The sequence below is a fragment of the Drosophila mojavensis genome, unplaced genomic scaffold, assembly GCF_018153725.1.
Source record: "Drosophila mojavensis isolate 15081-1352.22 unplaced genomic scaffold, ASM1815372v1 contig_81, whole genome shotgun sequence".
Classification (NCBI taxonomy): Eukaryota; Metazoa; Arthropoda; class Insecta; order Diptera; family Drosophilidae; genus Drosophila; species Drosophila mojavensis.
In genome coordinates this window covers 6,723,638-6,742,167 of record NW_025318907.1, presented here as the reverse complement: position 1 = coordinate 6,742,167, position 18,530 = coordinate 6,723,638, and the positions used below count along the sequence as shown (strand labels likewise).

Here is an 18,530-nt window from a genome sequence, read left to right as displayed (position 1 = left end):
TACCATTAATGTGCAAAGTATTTGTTTCAATGAAGAACATTATTGCACCATAAATTAGTTATTCAAAGATTTTAACATTCGTTGGAATTAATTTACATATATAAGTTTTACATGCGTTTCATACAACAAAAAATTGTTTAATAATATATTAATAAAATAATAATTCATAATAGTAAATAAAAATAAAATCAACAAAGATCGTAGAAATTTGGGTAAATTCATATCAATGGAAATTAGGTACTCTTATGTGACAGCTTTATCTTTTGAAATGCGTAAAACTGTTTTACTCAAAGGGAGCTGTTATAACAATATCACTGACATTGGCAGCTCTAGTTTGCTTTAAAATCGAACTGCTCCCATCACTAGCAAAAGGTGTCAAAAACTGCTCGTCATCCGCAGAGCAGGCGATTTTTCTTTAAAGGATTACCAAATTTATATTTATTCCCACACATTATATATCCAGTGAGTGTGCGAAAAGCAGTAGAGACGAACCCAATTTAACGCCCAATACAATTGCAGCTTTCGAGAAGTGCCCGCATCATGTTTGGCAGGCAAAGCGGTTTGGGCAGCTCCAATAGCTCCAATCTTGTGGAATTCCGTGCTGGACGCATGAATATGGTTGGCAAAATGGTTCATCCAGATGCTCGCAAGGGCCTCGTCTACATGACCCAGAGCGATGACGGCTTGATGCACTTCTGCTGGAAGGATCGCACCAGTGGTAAGATCGAGGACGATCTCATCGTCTTCCCTGACGACTTCGAGTACAAGCGCGTGGATCAATGCAAATCGGGTCGCGTCTATGTCCTGAAATTCAAGTCCAGTTCCCGTCGCATGTTCTTCTGGATGCAGGAGCCCAAAACCGACAAAGACGACGAGCACTGCCGTCGCATCAACGAGCTGCTCAACAATCCGCCCTCCGCCCACCAACGGGGCGGCGGCGGCAGCGGCAGCGAGGGCACCGACTTGCAGTACATGCTGAACAATATGTCGCAGCAGCAGCTAATGCAGCTCTTCGGCGGCGTTGGCCAAATGGGCGGACTCAGCTCGCTGCTCGGTCAAATGAAGTGAGTGCAAATCGGATAACTGAAAATATATTTTTATTTTATTTGTAAAATGTATAATATGTATGTGAGCAACTAGGAAGCTTTAGGAAATATGGCAAGTGGAAACGGGAACATACAAAAGAACGATATTTGAGATAGTGGAAACGGCAAAAAGTTTAGAACGTCTGCAATATCGAAAATATCTAGTCTAATTTGTTATATATAGGAGTAAGGGCAGAGATATACATTGTATGTATATAGAGTACATATTAATTATTTCCAGATGTTAAACAATATAGGGAATTCATTCATTCATTGATTCGTAAATTGACATTTTAGGCGAAAAGGAAAATTCTTTGCATTGATAAATTTGGTTTATGTTTTGCATCTACTTCCTTTATTCGAACATATACACATATTTGAATATAGAAATATTAGAGCATCGCATAAAATATATATATCCGAGTATATATGTATAGAGAATTGTAAAACAGTTTAGCTTATAGTGGCTTGGTTTATAATCATGAAATATCCAAAAGTTCAATTTCTAAATCACATTGAGTATGAGGAGCTCCCTTTAAATCTGCCAGGCCAGATGAATTGCTTTAATAAGATTACAATATTGGCTTTTAGCATCTTGGCATAGCAATTTACGAACAGGTGGGCAAGTAATAATGGAGCAGACTTTCATCAAAACACATTTTGCTGAAATATTTTGTGTTTAATGGAACAAATACATCCACACTAACATAGTTATATATATGTATACTCAATGTCCTATAGAAATACCCATAATACTTAAATAATTACAGATCTCTGCAAAGATATACTAGAATTGTGAACCATACCCGTTGTATAGCTCACTCATTTCCAACTATCGCCCCTCTTTGCAATTTACATGTCAAGCTGTACAGGAAATTCCAATATTTTTAGTTATTTGCCTATTTGTAATGCTTAAAATATAATTTATATTGTATTGTATATTATAATACTATAAGTAATATATATGGTATATTGATATATAATATATATGGTATATTACCTCATTCCTTCTAATTGTAATATCATAAGTCCATAGTATTATAAAAATTGACTCTACTCAATCCCATCTATAATCATCTTGGTTCCTTTTTTTCTCTTTGCAGCTCACGCACGCCCTCGTCTCGCACGGCAGTCTCGTCGGGAGGTGGTGGAGGCGGCAGCGCCGGCCTGCAGACACCGGAGAACGTGAATGTGCCGCGCACAGTGTCCGCGCCAAGCAAGCCGAGCAAGTCCAGTGGAAATCGGAGCACCAGCGGCGGCGCCGGCAACGCTCAGAGCGATGCAGCTGGAGGAGCAGGCGGAGGCAGTGGAGGAGGGGTCGTAGGCGGCAGCTTGGCTGTCGATGCGGATGGATCCGGTAAGAAAAATGCGACAAATGCGACAGCAGCAGCAACAGCCAGCGGAGCTTATGCGAATCCATTCCAAGCCTATTTATCCAATCTCTCCCCTGAACATGGCGCAGGTCGTTCCCTAAATATCGACCTCTCGACCGCACTGTCCGGCGCCGAGGCGATCAATCAACTGATTTCGGATCCGGAGCGTGTGAAATCGTTGATTGTGCATTTGCCGGAATCTGAAGATGCCGATGAGGATCGCAAGCAACAGATCAAGGATCACATCAGCTCCCCACAATTCCAGCAGGCGCTCGCCCAGTTCTCCAACGCCCTCCAATCGGCTCAGCTGGGACCCGTAGTCAAGCAGTTCGAGCTGTCCCATGATGCAGTCGCTGCTGCCTACTCGGGCAATCTGGAGGAGTTCGTGCGTGCCTTGGAGAAGAGCTTGCCAGCGGGCGCAACTATGGCAGCCGACGATGCAACACCCACAGCCGCCTCCAAGGACACTTCCGCTGCCGAGAAGAAGGGCGAGGCAGAAGAGACCGCCGCCGCTGCAGCAGCTGCCGCCTCGGCCGACAAACCGGATGAGAAGCAGAAATAACGCGCACAACACATAGATACACCTATACATTTAGCCCACACACAGATATCTATATACCTTCTATATAGGGCAGGCAAACACACACATCAACTCAAAATAGAGACGCGATTAATCGTAATTCCCGAATTTGAAAAAAGCTACCCGAATCAATATATTAATTTTTTGCAGATTTAATCAAGTTTTCGGTTCTAAAATAAATTGGCCATGCAAATGTTGCTATAAACGCAGTAAATATTATCTGACTACAGTAAAAATTCGCTTAAACCAACGACGACTTTCATAAGTAAGCTGTAAGTACGAACAAATAAATCTTAGCGACATGCCCATTTGCTGGAATTTGTACGGTCTATAGTCCTACGAGCGAACAAAACCCTAAGAAAACTTAGTTAAATAGAGATGAATTATTGATAAATAACTTTGTCTATTTGTGAAAGAAATCTCTATTCGATAAAAGGTGTTTTCTTAGTACAATGAATATTTTTGATAAAACAGCTGAGGCATCAGGTTTGTCAGTACAGTGTACAATGTGGCTTGATTGAAGGAACGCAGCTGCAGTGAGCTGACAAACATTCAGAAATTGCATTAAATGCAATTGATGTTCAAGAACAAGCAGTGGGCTACAGTTATGTTAACCAGCATATAAATGTTACAATATTTTAAAGTTTCATGTTTCCCCTAAATTATTTATCATTAGCTAGCTGTGCGTTACGTCGAGTAGTTACTGTAGCGCCTTAAAGCGACAAGTGCTGCCAGTCTGTTGCTAGAAAGAACCGTTACTCCGAAGTTGCCCTTGACTTGTGTTTGTGTTATGATTTTTTGGCGCACATACGCATACAAATGGCACCCACTGTGCTAGAGTGGCGCTCTCTTATGCTCTCTCTTTCGTTGCACTCACGCGCCGCCGCTCTCTCGGCAAGCGCACACAGATACACACAAACACAACGAAAAGAGTGTGTGTGCATGGTTTGCGAATACTTGGCGCAGATATGTGTATTTATTCAACTTCAAACGGGCAAACCGCGCGTTCGCTAAATCGCTTGATTTTGATTTCGTATTTTGATCTCGGCAAAAAATATAAAAGCACAACAAACGCTCTCGGTTTAACAGTGTAATTGTATGTGTAAAAAAGTGCTGTATAGCGGTTAAATTATAAAAATAATTAAAACACGAAAATTCTGTTGCTGTTTTGCGTCTTAAGTTGTTGTTTTTGTTGCTGCTTTCATTTGCAGCAAACTGCTGCTGCTGTTGCCACACTCTCATATGTGTTGATATGTAAGTGTGTGTGTAGGTTTGTTTTATATTTTTTTCAATGCATGACTGCGCGCCGCATTGTTAAGAAAAGCTTTTTCCTCGACTCTATGGCATAAAAGTTAGCGCGTTGCCGCAATGACAAATACAACAACACAACTACAAAAAAAGAAAAGAAATAACAACAATTAGCAGCAGCGGCAGAGCGGTGAGCCAGTTGCACTGGTATTGGTGAGAAGCGAGCGAACGTTAACGTCAAAATCTTTGGCTCGCTCGCACATACACACTCGCACATAAAAGCTTGCAGAGAAGTATATGAACAAACGTCAGCGGCTGCAAAAAACTGTTGTTAAGACAAATAAACAAATAAGAACAAAAAAATAAATAAAAAAAATAATTTCGCAAGTTTATTGCTGATGTGAGAATGTGTGCCTAAACGACTGAGAGAGGGTCAGAGAAAGAGAGAGCAAAAGTTACTTTATCCCGGTAACGATCTGGCAACACCAACAACAAAAACAGCAGCAAAAGAAATTGCGTTGCGGCAATGGCAACAATTTTCCGCAATAAGCTCGAAAATATTCACGTCACAAATTTAACCACCCATTCAGCAATAACAATTAAAGTAACTGTAATAAATAATATAAAATAAATAGAAAAAAAAAAACAGAAAGAACCCAACAAAAATCAACGGAAATTTGTGAAGATCTCAAGCCAGGCAATCAACTAATTTTTAATGTGTAACAATTTTGAAACAAGAATATTAACAACATCAGAAGCAGCAGCGAATCGAAAAAAATCAGCAACGAAGATAAAACAACAAATTGAAGAACAGCGAACGACTTGTCGCTGATAGGCAAATCCATAAAGCGCCGCATCAGCTGCAATTTAGCGATAAGGTGAGCTTATAATGTGTGTGTGTGTGTGTGTGGGCGTGTATGGGTCGCAACGTCAAGAGACTGGCGTTTGCCTGCATGTTCCAGAACAGCTGCAGTAATTTCTGCACGCCCACGCGACTGCAGCTCGCGCGCCATTTTAGCTAAAAGTTGCTCAAGGAACTTTTATATATATAAATATATATACATATATGTATTGTCACCATTTGAGTGTGTGTGCTATGCTGTGATGGCGCCTGAGCATATGCTATGGACGTTGGGCTAGAGCGCAAGCTATGTGCGAGCGAGACCACCAGCTGTGCAGAGAGAGCCAGTTTGTGTTTATGTTTTGGTAGAAAGGTCACACGAACGATTTTCTTCGTTTTTACTGCTGCCGCACGGCCATGTACAAGTGCAGCAATGCACGTGTGTGTGTGAGTGTGTGTAAGTAGTGTTCATGTTTTGTATATTCCAATAAATTTGATTGAAGGACACACAAAACCAAAAGTACGGCAGTATAAGTATATCTATAGAATTTAACTGTAAATGTAGAGAGTTGCCACTGTGTTCTATGAGCACTTTCACTGCCAATTGCCAACAGCTGCCCCAACCACAAGTCTGGGTTATGCAAACAGGCGGCGTCCTACACTAATTTAATGAAATTGAGGGGGTGGTGCAATTGGGGTATTCAGACGCGAGACATTTTCCAATATGGCCGTCATGGCGAAAACCCACGCACAACAATTTCGGCAAATCAATTTGAAGACGAAATCTAAAGCTTTTTCTGACATTGAACTTGAATGACGACACTGTCTACATACATGAAAGTGTTTGTATGCATGTATATATATAAAACACTAACACTAAAAAGCACACACACGCACACAGAGGTCTCTTGGGCCGTTACAGAAGTGTGTGTTGTAACAGCTTTCTCCAAATTATGCAGGCTGCATCTCAACAGTTTGTTGTTTCTATCTGCAGCAATTCCAATCGATATGCATTGTTCACACACACACATATGCACAGACACGATTCACCCGCCATTTTAAAAGTTCAACTCGAAGCTTTAGCTTTTGCATACGTGAGCGAGTAGTGCATTTTTATTTTATTTTTTGAAGGGGGCGCTGGAAATTTTCAGTTGCCACTCACACTATTATCTATCTCCCTCTCCCTCTGAGTACTCTCTGAACTTGTGTTTGTGTGGCAAAAAGAAACTGCGAACGGCGAAATGAAAGTGAAATTTTATGTGTTTTTCTTCGTTTGTTGCGTCTTCTTCTTTGCCTTTGGTCTATTTATTGCAAGGCAAACACCTGTTTAACCCTAAAGTACTGCCACAACATGCAAATAAAAGGCAATCTCTATGTATGTATGCACTCCTCTTTAAGGGATTTCTCTTTATTGACTAAAAAAAGGGCTATAGTTATGCCACTGTGGCCAGTTTTCTGGTTAATTCTGGTTGACCTCCTTCACCCAGGTCCAATTATATGAGTTTGCAATTATGTGTGGCACTTTGTTCAATTATATTTAGCAGCTTCTTTCGCCTCCTCCTCTTCTTCATCAGCTTCCATTCTTGCGAAGCGCAATCAATGCAATTATAAGGCTGTGCCCTGTGTCTCTTTCTGTCTCCCTCGATCTCTCAGCCCACTCTCCTGTTTCCCTTCAACTCCTTCGGCAGCGACTGTCTCAACTTTTTTATTTTCGGCTGACTGCAACCAAAGCAGATGATTTTCCGGTTTAGAAGAGCGAAAGCTGCTAAAAGAGGCGTACAACCAAGAGAGAAAGAGAGACAGAGAGAAAGAAAAAGTTATACACACTATGCCGACTATTAAATACTCTTACATTTGATAAAAGCATATCTTATTTAAACTTAGATGAAAGTGTCGAGAAATTTCATTTCTAAAACCATTACCGTCATTTTTCTCTCTTTCGAATATATTTAAAGTCGTCATGTATATATCAAATGTCTATTATATGTGTGGTTAACACTTATAATTAATAATATAAAAAAATCAAATTGAAAATTTGTATGAACGTCATTAATAATATTTTAGTAGCCTTATTTAATTTATTCAAAACACGGTAGAGCTTTAAAAATTCGAAAATATCTTGTCACTCAAGATTTACTATAGATATTTATTATGTCATCAGATATCGATAGGCTTATGAAGATATCAAAAAACATTTAGATATACAGGCGGAGATAACAGCGTACTTCATATTAAGCTAATGAAATTCCTAAGAAATTTAGTTGACTCCGTAATATCTAATATGTATAATATGTACCACACGCAAATCAAGTAAATTATTTGATTATGAATGAATTGCTGGTTAAATTTAATACCTGTTATTAACAAGTGGGGATATTTAAATTCCTTACTGATAATAATAAAAGATTCCAATAAGTAGAGTAAGTAGAGACATCTGATTATATTTATATCGCTATGATCTAGATTAGTTTATATAAGATAAAATATTGAAATGCCTAGAACCACTTTAGAAAGCTTATGAGATAAAGGCAAAAGAAGGCTCTACTAAATATGCGTTTCTTAAATATTTATGCTCCAGACGTGCTTTAGTCAAGGCGTTACATTTTGCCATTCGAAGTGGCGTATACCCTTAGCAAGTGCATGAGATGCTGTTGCTCAAAACTGGTTTATGTTACCAACGGGCAACAGGCTCTGAAGTCGAATCTCCGACTGGTTGCCAGGCTCCAGCGCCCCAATGCCCATACCCATACTCATGTCTATACCCATACCCATGCCCTTTTTAGGGGCAGTCGTGCGAAGCAAAGACAATGGAGTGGAGTGTTTTACATATTAAAGCTTAAATATTTTTAATGTTGGCTCACAAATCAGAAATCAACGGGCTTGATGGTGATAAAGCGAGATAAAATGAATGCCACCAAAATTGTGGCACAAACGAAACAAAAGGCGAACGTGTAGAAGCTCTCTTCCGTGAAGATATCGGTGAAAGCGGGTATGTCCTGATAGATCTGCTCAATGACAGCCAGCGTGCCCTTGTGCTTCCGCGCCATGATGTGGCTGGAGATCTAGGGTCCCTGGGGTGTCTTTGGTCACAGAATTTATTTCTTTTTAATGGCCTTCTTTCCACCGGCGCCGCTGCCCAGCTTCTGTTTCTCTGCTTTGGTCAAAACCTTCTTGACAATCTCCTCCGGCGGCGCTAATGTGGAGACGTGCTTATTCAGAAGCTGTAGCAATTCCAGGGTATTTAGATTGTCGCTATTGAAACGAATCTCCTTCACTTTGGCTTGTTCTGTAAATAAATGAAAAAGAGCTCAAGTGAAAATTTATTGATTAATTAGTTAGAGATCTTACCTTGCGCCGAGTCAATGAGCGAAAATTTAATGAAAGCTGGTGAACGATCGCAGACTATATCCGGCTTAACAATACACTTCGGGTTCGACTGCGAAACTTTGGGCGTGGAAAGCAGGAAGAGAAATTCTCTGTGAAGTAAGGGAATATTAAATTACATTAAAATTATGTACATAAAAGCTGAAAAGGAAGGAAATAAGAGATCTAAGCACTATACTATTTCTTTTTATTCAGACACACCATTTACTAAATGAATTTATTTATTAGTATTTAGTATTAATATAGTCTTGTCTATCCCTTATTTTACTTATAAGCAAATTTCCCAATATAATCCCATTATTTTGAATTTATCATTATTTTTTCTATTTGGACATTTAATTGATTTTTCCAGTCACTTTCCACTACTTTCAGAAGTCAGCGCTAGTCTATTTATAGATTAGTTTCTCATATGAATTTGTTGTTTAATACAAATTAAACGGGATTAACTAGAATATATTTTCAGCAGCCTTTATATAATTTTAATATAAATATATTTATTTTAAACCGCAAGTCAATTTCTTCACTAATTTGGTATAATATTATTCCTTCAAGCTGTATCTGTCAGTGGGAATAGAGGGAAGAACGCCTCAAGCTGACGCCGACACCGACTAAGATGTCAACGGAGCGGGAGCTGGCTGGCGGACCAGCCCAGCTCCATACGCTACCGTTTCCCCCAGATCTGGGCACCTCATTGCAACTGAACACAGCGGTGGGCATTATTGGCAAGGTTTATGGTAAGTGGCAGAACGGTCAGGTGCGCCACATGTTGGTCACATTTATATTTTGTTTCGTTCAATTTCATGTGTCCTAATTTGGTGCACTTTGTCTACTTTATTAGTTAAATATTTTTCTTTATTACAATTGTCAAGAACGCACTTTTGTTTCGTGAAAATCTTTTACCATATGCGATGCAATGCGCATGTTTCATAATCGATAAATTGTGGGTGCTGGGAAAGCGCTTTTCCAACCCTATCAACCCTCCATCTTTTCCTCCCACCCACTCACTGTTTCTTTCCTTCTCGCTTACCGTGTGGCTTTTACATTTTCGGCAAAAGGATCGAACTGCACTGTAATGCGTTTGACGCCTTTTAGATTAACGCTTTTTAGCTGCTTGCCTATGGCTGACACTATGCCGCCCGAGCGGCGCAACGTGCCGCTAAATGGTATTGACATTTCAATGCAAATCAATCAGCAATGATGAAAACAAGCGCAATTGGTTTTATAACAACACACACGGCGCTGCCAATAGCCAGAGTTGCCAAATGTACAGACTTGGTCGAGTGTGACCACACAGTAAAGTTAGCCTTTTTCAACACTTAAACCAAACTTTGCCAGCACTGCTGCTGCCATTTTGAGTATAACAGTGCCAATTTGAGTAAAAATGCGACTTGTTTGAACATGTAATTTGTAATAATTTGCCACGCTAAAGCTATTGCATCTTAACAATAATGATAAATTTAAAAAAATAATATTGACAGTTTGTTTAAGCTGCAAAAAATGCGTCATGCTCACACGCTCGAGCGTCAGCAACATGCTGTCATCGCACTCACACACAACACCAACCCCCAGCCAAAGTGCTTTGCCCTCATTTAAGTGTGGTTAGCGTGCACAGTATGCGTCTCACTCACACACGTCGCGAGTTAAAAATTTTGTGTTTGCTGCGGGACGTCCAAGTGTGAAAAACTGATGAAAATTGCATATTTTGCATAATGCGCGACGTGAAAAGCTAACAAAAATTGTTAAAAATTCCAATACAATAGTCTGGCTAGCGTTTGTGCATAGTTTCTGGCAGCGCATACGTGTTCGGGTGCACAAAAACGACGTCTCGAAAAAATAAAACAAATCTATATATATACGTGTGCACACACATTTTCTGCTGCCCAATCTAAAACGCATACAAAAGCATTTTCTTGCTGTAGAAGCACCTCCGTCGTCGTCGTTTGTCCAGCGGAGCACCCAGCACACACATACACACATATAAAACACCCACACGCGCACTCATACAGCCAAATCGAGATAAAGAAGCATAAAGAATAATTGTTCTTAGTTGTAAAAACCAAAATATAAGAGCATTAGAAATACATATGTACATACATATGAATATGTATTTGTATGTATACATATACATACAGACATATACATAAAACGAAAGCTGTGCCTACATTTGTGTTCTTTTCCAATACTTACAATAAACAACAATAAGAATAATATTTAAAGTATAAATATTAATAGTAATAATAATTAACTGAAAGAGGACTCGACAACAACAACATAGCGTGTGTCCTGTGTGGAAATTGTAATTTTTACAACAACAAATTTAAATGCGAAAATCAACCAAACGAATAAAACTACTTTAAAGTGTGATAAGCAAAAGGCTGAAATAAAAAAGAAACAAAAAAATAATAATATTTAGTAGGAACGAAAAGCAACAAAAGAAAACCCAACTATAAGAACAATCAATTACATTTAAAACACATACACGAAAAAGCAAAAAAATAAATAAACAGAAAACCTTTGTATACATTCTTACATTTCTTAAACAAATACTAGTGCAAAATGTATCCAGTTGGACAACGTAAGTGGCAAATATTGCAATTGCAATTGCAAAAAAACCGTACAAATCTGCCACATGTTACACACACAGTCAGACCCCCTTCCCTCACTTCGTTGTTCTACTTTTGCAAACACACACATACATTTGTTGTTGCCTGTCTTTGCAAATACAACTCTCCAAAGCATAATAAAATTTGAGAATGAATGAATGCGTAAAATGGCCGAGGGCGAGGCACTTGAGACAGTTGTTGAGTAACTGTGAAATGCAATGGCGCTCAAAGTTCCAATAAGCGACTGCATTAAGCTAACAGCATAAAGAGGAAGAGCACAATAACGATTGTAGACTTCTGTAGACTTTGGCGCATCAATTGAGCAGAGAGCGATAGAGAGGGCTAGAGATACAGGAACAGCCAGGCGTTTGTGTCAAACATGTGCGCAAATTGGGTCAACGACCGCAACGCAATAGTTGAGAGTTATTCCGTTGGGGTTCAAGTGAAGTATTTGTTCATCCTTTCTTCCGTTAGTTCGCTCGCCCGTTCGTTCGTTCGATTACCCCTTCAGAGAGGAGTTTTAATACGGCGCAATTTTGTTTTTGCATTTTGCGTATTAGATTTGAGAGGGACAAGTACGTAGAATAGTGATGGTAGACTTTTATATCTGTCTCGTTGAGAGTACAGTGGGGCAGCAGCTAATGAACAAGTTAAATGTTTGAGAGCTTGAATGAAATATGATCTTACACATATATTCTCCCACACACACATACGAACAAACAAACATGTGGCTGATTTACAATTGATTATTAATTAAAAATGATATGTGGATAATGAAGCTGGGAGAAAGCTGTAACTAAAAATATTAATCGCACTCTATATAATATTCAACATTTTTCTTTATCGCCTTCTATTTGTTTGGTCTTCATTTCTCATTATATTCATGTAATTAATCAAACATGATTGGCCATTTGTTAAAATTTTTATTATTGTCTTTTATGTTTAATTTTAATATTTATATTTTATTTTTGTTTAATTGATTTCGTTTTTGTTTGATTTTTGACAATTTTGATTTTGATTAAATTTTCTTTTTATAGAGTCACAGTGGACCACCTCCTCGCCCACGCGGCCTCAGAGCCCCTCTCAGGCGCAGACTAGCTTCGACACGCTCACATGTAAATTTTTCTCCAACAAAACCAAATTACTAAACTACTAAAAACAAAAATCAAAAATTGAAAACCAAAAACTTGTTTATGTTTATTAAGTTTGCTGTTTGAAGAAAAAACTTACTAAATTCTAATTAACAAAAAGTCTACACCTTACTAACCCCTCCAAGAGAAAGTCTACACACTAATTTTCATAGTAATGTGCAAAATTTTTACTAACATTTTTCCGTTTCATGTAATGTTTGTTTCTAATTTTTACATTTGTTGAATGCAAAACTAAAAGCACAAATGTACTAAAAACGAAAACAAAACCTCGACACAAAATATAAATTGTATACAGCGCGTTTACCGTTATATCGAACGTTGCATAAATTTTATGTTTTTTTGTTTTACTCGTGTAGTGCAACTAACTGCATGCGAGTGTTACTCGTAAAGTTCTTTGAATACCCTTTCAGAAGTTTTAAAAATGTAAAATGTACAAAGGTAAAAATGTTTAAATATTCTGCGTATCTGTTGCCATATTTCTCATAAACTTTGATTAATATTTATATAGAGATATAAATAACATATAAGATTGATTGAATATTTCCAATCTTACCGTCAAGTTATCTCAACTAGAATAAATATATAAATAACGTCAGTAATATTTCACAAATATTTTATTTTCAAAATGTTTATATAACTCTCTTAAACATATCCATGATTTATGTTTCTATATAAACCAAAGCCAAATATCCTGGTATTTTATTAAGAGTTTGTATAAGTGCAAGTATATCAGAGGAATGTTTATATATATTTCTGGTCATAAGGGATTTGCATATCTCTGTTATTACAAAATCGAAAATCCAATCGAAATCCACGTCTTAATCTTACATTAATTAACAGGGAAACATTAGCAGCTATGCTCAAACAACTATTTAAATATATTATATAAATGAACAAGAAAGATAAATGAAGACATGTTTCGTTAACCATAATTATTTAGAAACTCTTCAGTACTGTACTGTAAACTAGTATTAATAGAAAATTTCTGCAAGAGTATTAAAAATTCGGTTTACCGAATAGAAATGTTTTTTAGCTTCTACTTAGTACAATTAATTGCCTAGTTGCTAGAGCGTCGCGTAGTGGTTAATTACTTGCGTTTTTGTTTTTTGTTTTTTTTTTTTTTTTTATCTATATGCTCTTCTTTCTTTCTCTTGAGCAGAGATTTCCCTTTGAATCGACTAACTCTAAACTTCTTGCAGCACCGCCAGCGCCCGGTTCTTCGGTAAATCCCACCGCTGTGACCAGTCCGAGTGCTCAGAATGTTGCTGCAGGGGGTGCCACGGTTGGTGGTGCCGCGGCTGCGGCTGCTGCTCAAGTGGCGTCTGCATTGGGCACCACGGGCGTTTCGGCGGCGATTGCTGCGGCAGCGGTGTCGCCCACAACGCAGCCAGATATGCCCGTCTTCACGTGCCCGCGACGACCAAATCTGGGAAGGGAGGGCAGGCCGATAGTGCTGCGTGCGAATCACTTTCAGGTGACAATGCCACGCGGCTTCGTGCATCACTATGACATCAATATACAGCCGGACAAGTGCCCGCGCAAGGTGAATCGCGAGATCATCGAGACTATGGTGCAGGCCTACAGCAAGATCTTTGGGGTGCTGAAGCCAGTCTTTGATGGACGTAACAATTTGTATACACGGGATCCTCTGCCCATTGGCAATGAACGACTGGAGCTGGAGGTAACGCTGCCCGGCGAGGGCAAGGACCGCATCTTTCGTGTGACGATTAAGTGGCAGGCGCAAGTGTCGCTCTTCAATCTGGAGGAGGCTCTGGAGGGGCGCACGCGCCAAATACCTTATGATGCTATCTTAGCGCTTGATGTGGTCATGCGGCATTTGCCTAGCATGGCGTATACGCCAGTTGGACGCAGTTTCTTTAGTTCACCGGACGGCTACTATCATCCTTTGGGTGGTGGCCGCGAAGTCTGGTTTGGTTTCCATCAGAGCGTGCGGCCATCTCAGTGGAAAATGATGCTCAACATTGATGGTGAGTGGAGAGACAAGATAGTCTAAATTAACATTGCTTAATTAATTCGAATCCTTGTGTTTCAGTTTCGGCTACTGCTTTCTACAAGGCTCAACCTGTCATCGATTTTATGTGCGAGGTTTTGGACATTCGCGACATTAACGAACAGCGCAAACCGCTCACCGATTCGCAGCGCGTTAAGTTCACCAAGGAAATCAAAGGACTCAAGATTGAAATCACGCACTGTGGTCAAATGCGTCGGAAATATCGCGTCTGCAATGTGACCCGTCGACCAGCTCAAATGCAATCGTAAGTTGGGTCTGAAGAAAGTGTAATCCTTCACAAAAGACTGCTTGGCGAAAATGGATTGTAAGCCGTAGATAAGGCAGTGGAGTGTAATCCTTAGCAAAAGAAATCCAATTTCAAGACTACTAAAAGTAGAGAGCAATCCTTAGCAAGAGTAACTAATATAATCCCCAGCAGAACTAAAAACAAAAATGAAATGTAAGCATTAGATTTAAGAAGAGCTACACTAAGGGAAAATGTGATCTATTTTCAACGGGTGCTGAAATTTAAAATCAATTAGAATGCTTGATAGATCTTGTACGTCAGGCGGGATTAGTGCCAAAATATTCTTGAACAAAGATTTCTTTACGGCTAGCAATGTATACCCTTAATCTTTTCTGATTCTTGATAAATCTGTATATTTTTTGACAGAACTGTCTTAAATTAGATATTTTTTTACCTTCGCCTACCTTCTTGACTTTCTGATTGATTTTGAGGCAATCGTTTTAAGACGGAATCTAATTGATTCTCCTTTCGTAGCTTCCCACTGCAACTGGAGAATGGACAAACCGTCGAGTGCACTGTGGCCAAGTACTTTTTGGATAAGTATCGCATGAAGCTGCGCTACCCGCATTTGCCCTGCCTGCAGGTGGGTCAGGAGCACAAGCACACCTATCTACCACTTGAGGTGTGCAACATTGTGGCTGGACAACGTTGCATCAAAAAGCTGACCGACATGCAGACGTCGACCATGATCAAAGCGACTGCACGCTCGGCGCCTGATCGTGAGCGTGAGATTAACACGCTGGTGAAGCGTGCGGACTTCAACAATGATCCCTATGTGCAGGAGTTTGGGCTAACCATCTCCAATTCCATGATGGAGGTGCGTGGCCGGGTTTTGCCACCACCAAAGCTTCAATATGGGGGACGTATGTCGTCGGGGATCACCGGACAACAGCTATTGCCGCCACAGAATAAGGTGAGCCTGGCATCTCCGAATCAAGGCGTTTGGGACATGCGTGGCAAGCAGTTCTTCACGGGTGTCGAGATCAGAATTTGGGCGATTGCCTGCTTCGCACCACAGCGCACAGTCCGCGAGGATGCCTTGCGGAACTTTACGCTGCAACTGCAAAAGATCTCCAATGATGCTGGCATGCCCATCATTGGACAGCCCTGCTTCTGCAAGTATGCCACGGGGCCCGATCAAGTGGAGCCCATGTTCCGTTATTTGAAGATTACTTTCCCTGGACTACAGCTGGTGGTTGTTGTCCTGCCGGGCAAGACTCCAGTCTATGCCGAGGTCAAACGAGTGGGCGACACGGTCCTTGGCATGGCCACGCAGTGTGTCCAGGCCAAGAACGTGAACAAGACCTCGCCACAGACGCTCTCGAATCTGTGTCTCAAGATCAATGTGAAGCTGGGCGGCATTAACTCGATTCTGGTGCCATCCATACGACCCAAGGTCTTCAATGAGCCCGTCATCTTCCTGGGGGCCGATGTCACCCATCCCCCGGCAGGCGACAACAAGAAACCATCGATAGCCGCTGTGGTTGGCTCAATGGATGCTCATCCCTCGCGCTATGCGGCCACGGTGCGTGTGCAACAGCACCGCCAGGAGATCATACAGGAGCTGAGTAGCATGGTGCGGGAATTGTTGATCATGTTCTACAAATCCACCGGCGGCTATAAGCCGCATCGTATCATACTCTATCGCGACGGCGTCTCCGAGGGCCAGTTCCCACACGTGCTGCAACACGAGCTGACCGCTATACGCGAGGCGTGCATCAAATTGGAGCCGGAATACAGGCCAGGCATTACATTCATTGTCGTTCAGAAGCGCCATCACACGCGACTCTTCTGCGCCGAGAAACGCGAGCAGAGCGGCAAATCGGGCAATATACCAGCGGGCACCACCGTCGACGTTGGCATCACCCATCCCACAGAGTTTGATTTCTACTTGTGCAGCCATCAGGGCATCCAGGGCACCAGTCGTCCCTCTCACTACCATGTGCTCTGGGACGACAACCACTTTGATTCCGATGAGCTGCAATGCCTTACCTATCAGCTGTGCCACACCTATGTCCGTTGCACGCGGTCTGTGAGCATCCCTGCGCCAGCCTACTACGCCCATCTGGTTGCCTTCCGAGCCAGGTAATTATTACTTATGCAAATTAAATAATGTTAGATTCATCAAATACCTTTTTCTCATAGATACCATCTGGTTGAAAAGGAGCACGATTCCGGCGAAGGATCACATCAAAGCGGCTCATCCGAAGATCGTACGCCCGGGGCCATGGCACGCGCCATAACGGTTCATGCCGACACGAAGAAGGTCATGTACTTTGCCTAAGCAGTTAAAAGGATGAAGCAAAACCAAATCCACACAACAACAAAAAGAACAACAACACAACAGCAACACCAACATCAACAAGAATGAGCACTGAAATTTCGAAAATAATTCGAATAAGCAAAACATGAAGAAAATATGTACGAAAGCCAAGTCGAAATCATTAGAGGATAATTTCAAAATGATGTTTTTTATATATTTAAGTTAAAGGAAAGCCAATATATTAGCTTTTAGGCCACACACACACCCATACACACACAAATACACAACACCCACACGCCAAAATCGTAGGGATTAGAAAAAACAAAAGGGAATCGAATGTTTATGCACAAGCAGGCGCAACAAATGTGAAAGAGAATTCTCAAAAATAACAAACAAAATTTATAATAAAAAGCGTAGCGAAACAAACTAAAGGGAACAAACGAAAGTCAACAACAACAGCTGAAACAACAACACACATTTGCGATGAACTTTTGTAATAGGATTAATTATATTTTTACACAAGAAGAAAAAAAAAACAAAAACAAAGTTTAAAAAACGTGCAGACAAAGTGCAGACAACCAAAGGTTTTTTAGTATATCAAAACATGAAACAAGTTGCTGATTCAAACACAAACACACAACACACATACAACACGTTACAACAACAACTCGGAATTCTCTGTACTGTGAACGAAGACCACCAACAAAAGCTTAAAAACTAACAAATTAAATAAACAAAAAATGACAAATTAACAACAATACGACGAGCATTAAAGAGAGTGTAATAATTAGCCATAACAAGTAAAGTGAAGGGAAAAGATCAATCCAACTCAAAAAGTCCAGAATTATTAAAGGGCTAGCTTTTTAGTAGAATTAAGTGCGGAACTACCAAAACAAAAAACAAAAAACAAAAACAAACAAAAACAAAAAAGAAAAACTTAAGTGAAAGCAACCAACATATTTAACGAAAACTCCAATTTCAACAAGGGACAAACTTTTGGTCAAAACAATGGCTAATTATATAGTATGTATATATATGAGTACATATATATTTAGGCAACTATATTGTAAGTGTAAAAGCACACAAAATCAAACAATACTTAAACAAGTTTTCGTTTGAAGACCGAAAGTAAACAATGCTAAAAGGCAAAATTTGCTGTCTTTAGTTAACAGCGAGTTTTTAATTTAAGTTAAAAAGCTTATGTTTTGTATAAATACACATATATACACACACACACACACTATATAAACACGGCATATCAAATCCCAATGTCCAACTAATTTATGTACCTCTTATTAGCTCAACTTAAGTTTCATAATTTAAAAGCAAAAACATTGTTAATTCTATTTAATGGAGTCTTAAGCAGATTACGTGGTGTACGGGTAAACAATTAATATGCTAAACATATTCAATGCTCTATATAAATATATATATATATAAACATATATATATATATATATATATATTCCATACTTTCTTAACATAATTTTGCCGCTGCATCCCTTAACTCATAGGGCATATTTAGTTTTAGTTTTAGTTTTTACATATACATTTGCCAATTTTACAAATCTAACAAAATACCATATGCATATATATATATAGATTGAGTTATATATATGTACTCTTATGGAAGACACAGTTCAAGTTAACATTATGCTGATTTGTTCTATTATGGAACCAAAAA

General features: G+C 39.7%; 3 protein-coding genes across 7 annotated transcripts; 2 read left to right on the top strand and 1 right to left on the bottom strand.

Annotated features, from left to right (window-relative positions):
* Positions 1-344: 344 nt before the first annotated feature.
* LOC6580898 (proteasomal ubiquitin receptor ADRM1 homolog) lies at positions 345-3,252 on the top strand. 2 transcript variants are annotated; one of them, XM_002006659.4, is made up of 4 exons: positions 347-462; positions 520-1,064; positions 2,189-2,442; positions 2,548-3,252. In XM_002006659.4, the coding sequence occupies exons 2-4, from the start codon at positions 541-543 to the stop codon at positions 3,018-3,020; spliced, it is 1,251 nt and encodes a 416-aa protein (XP_002006695.1). In that variant the 5' UTR covers positions 347-462; positions 520-540; the 3' UTR covers positions 3,021-3,252. The 2 variants fall into 2 exon arrangements, with proteins under 2 accessions (XP_015020012.1, XP_002006695.1); XM_015164526.3 differs by having other exon boundaries at positions 345-462; positions 2,189-3,252.
* Positions 3,253-4,285: 1,033 nt separating this feature from the next.
* Positions 4,286-18,530, top strand: LOC6580895 (protein argonaute-2). 4 transcript variants are annotated; one of them, XM_002006656.4, is made up of 7 exons: positions 4,286-5,164; positions 9,064-9,245; positions 12,152-12,229; positions 13,465-14,253; positions 14,319-14,541; positions 15,058-16,668; positions 16,729-18,530. In XM_002006656.4, the coding sequence occupies exons 2-7, from the start codon at positions 9,125-9,127 to the stop codon at positions 16,865-16,867; spliced, it is 2,961 nt and encodes a 986-aa protein (XP_002006692.1). In that variant the 5' UTR covers positions 4,286-5,164; positions 9,064-9,124; the 3' UTR covers positions 16,868-18,530. The 4 variants fall into 4 exon arrangements, with proteins under 4 accessions (XP_002006692.1, XP_015020010.1, XP_015020011.1 ...); XM_015164524.3 differs by lacking the exon at positions 12,152-12,229 and having other exon boundaries at positions 4,287-5,164; XM_015164525.3 differs by lacking the exons at positions 4,286-5,164; positions 9,064-9,245 and adding an exon at positions 10,104-11,086.
* On the bottom strand, positions 7,941-9,781 carry LOC6580896. The gene is made up of 3 exons (XM_002006657.4): positions 9,539-9,781; positions 8,476-8,603; positions 7,941-8,413 (listed from the first exon to the last, which is right to left on the bottom strand). Exons 1-3 carry the CDS (start codon positions 9,682-9,684, stop codon positions 8,223-8,225), a joined length of 465 nt encoding a protein of 154 aa, XP_002006693.1. The 5' UTR covers positions 9,685-9,781; the 3' UTR covers positions 7,941-8,222.

Bases quoted from the DNA above. Each gene is read 5' to 3' on its own strand.
- LOC6580898 (XM_015164526.3), top strand. From the start codon at position 541: ATGTTTGGCAGGCAAAGCGGTTTGGGCAGCTCCAATAGCTCCAATCTT. The intron at 1,065-2,188 runs GTGAGTGCAAAT...TTCTCTTTGCAG, and splicing joins TCGCTGCTCGGTCAAATGAA to CTCACGCACGCCCTCGTCTC.
- LOC6580895 (XM_002006656.4), top strand. From the start codon at position 9,125: ATGTCAACGGAGCGGGAGCTGGCTGGCGGACCAGCCCAGCTCCATACG. The intron at 14,254-14,318 runs GTGAGTGGAGAG...CTTGTGTTTCAG, and splicing joins AATGATGCTCAACATTGATG to TTTCGGCTACTGCTTTCTAC. The intron at 14,542-15,057 runs GTAAGTTGGGTC...CTCCTTTCGTAG, and splicing joins CGACCAGCTCAAATGCAATC to CTTCCCACTGCAACTGGAGA.
- LOC6580896 (XM_002006657.4), bottom strand. From the start codon at position 9,684: ATGTCAATACCATTTAGCGGCACGTTGCGCCGCTCGGGCGGCATAGTG. The intron at 8,604-9,538 runs GTAAGCGAGAAG...CTTACTTCACAG, and splicing joins GAAAATGTAAAAGCCACACG to AGAATTTCTCTTCCTGCTTT. The intron at 8,414-8,475 runs GTAAGATCTCTA...ATTTATTTACAG, and splicing joins GCTCATTGACTCGGCGCAAG to AACAAGCCAAAGTGAAGGAG.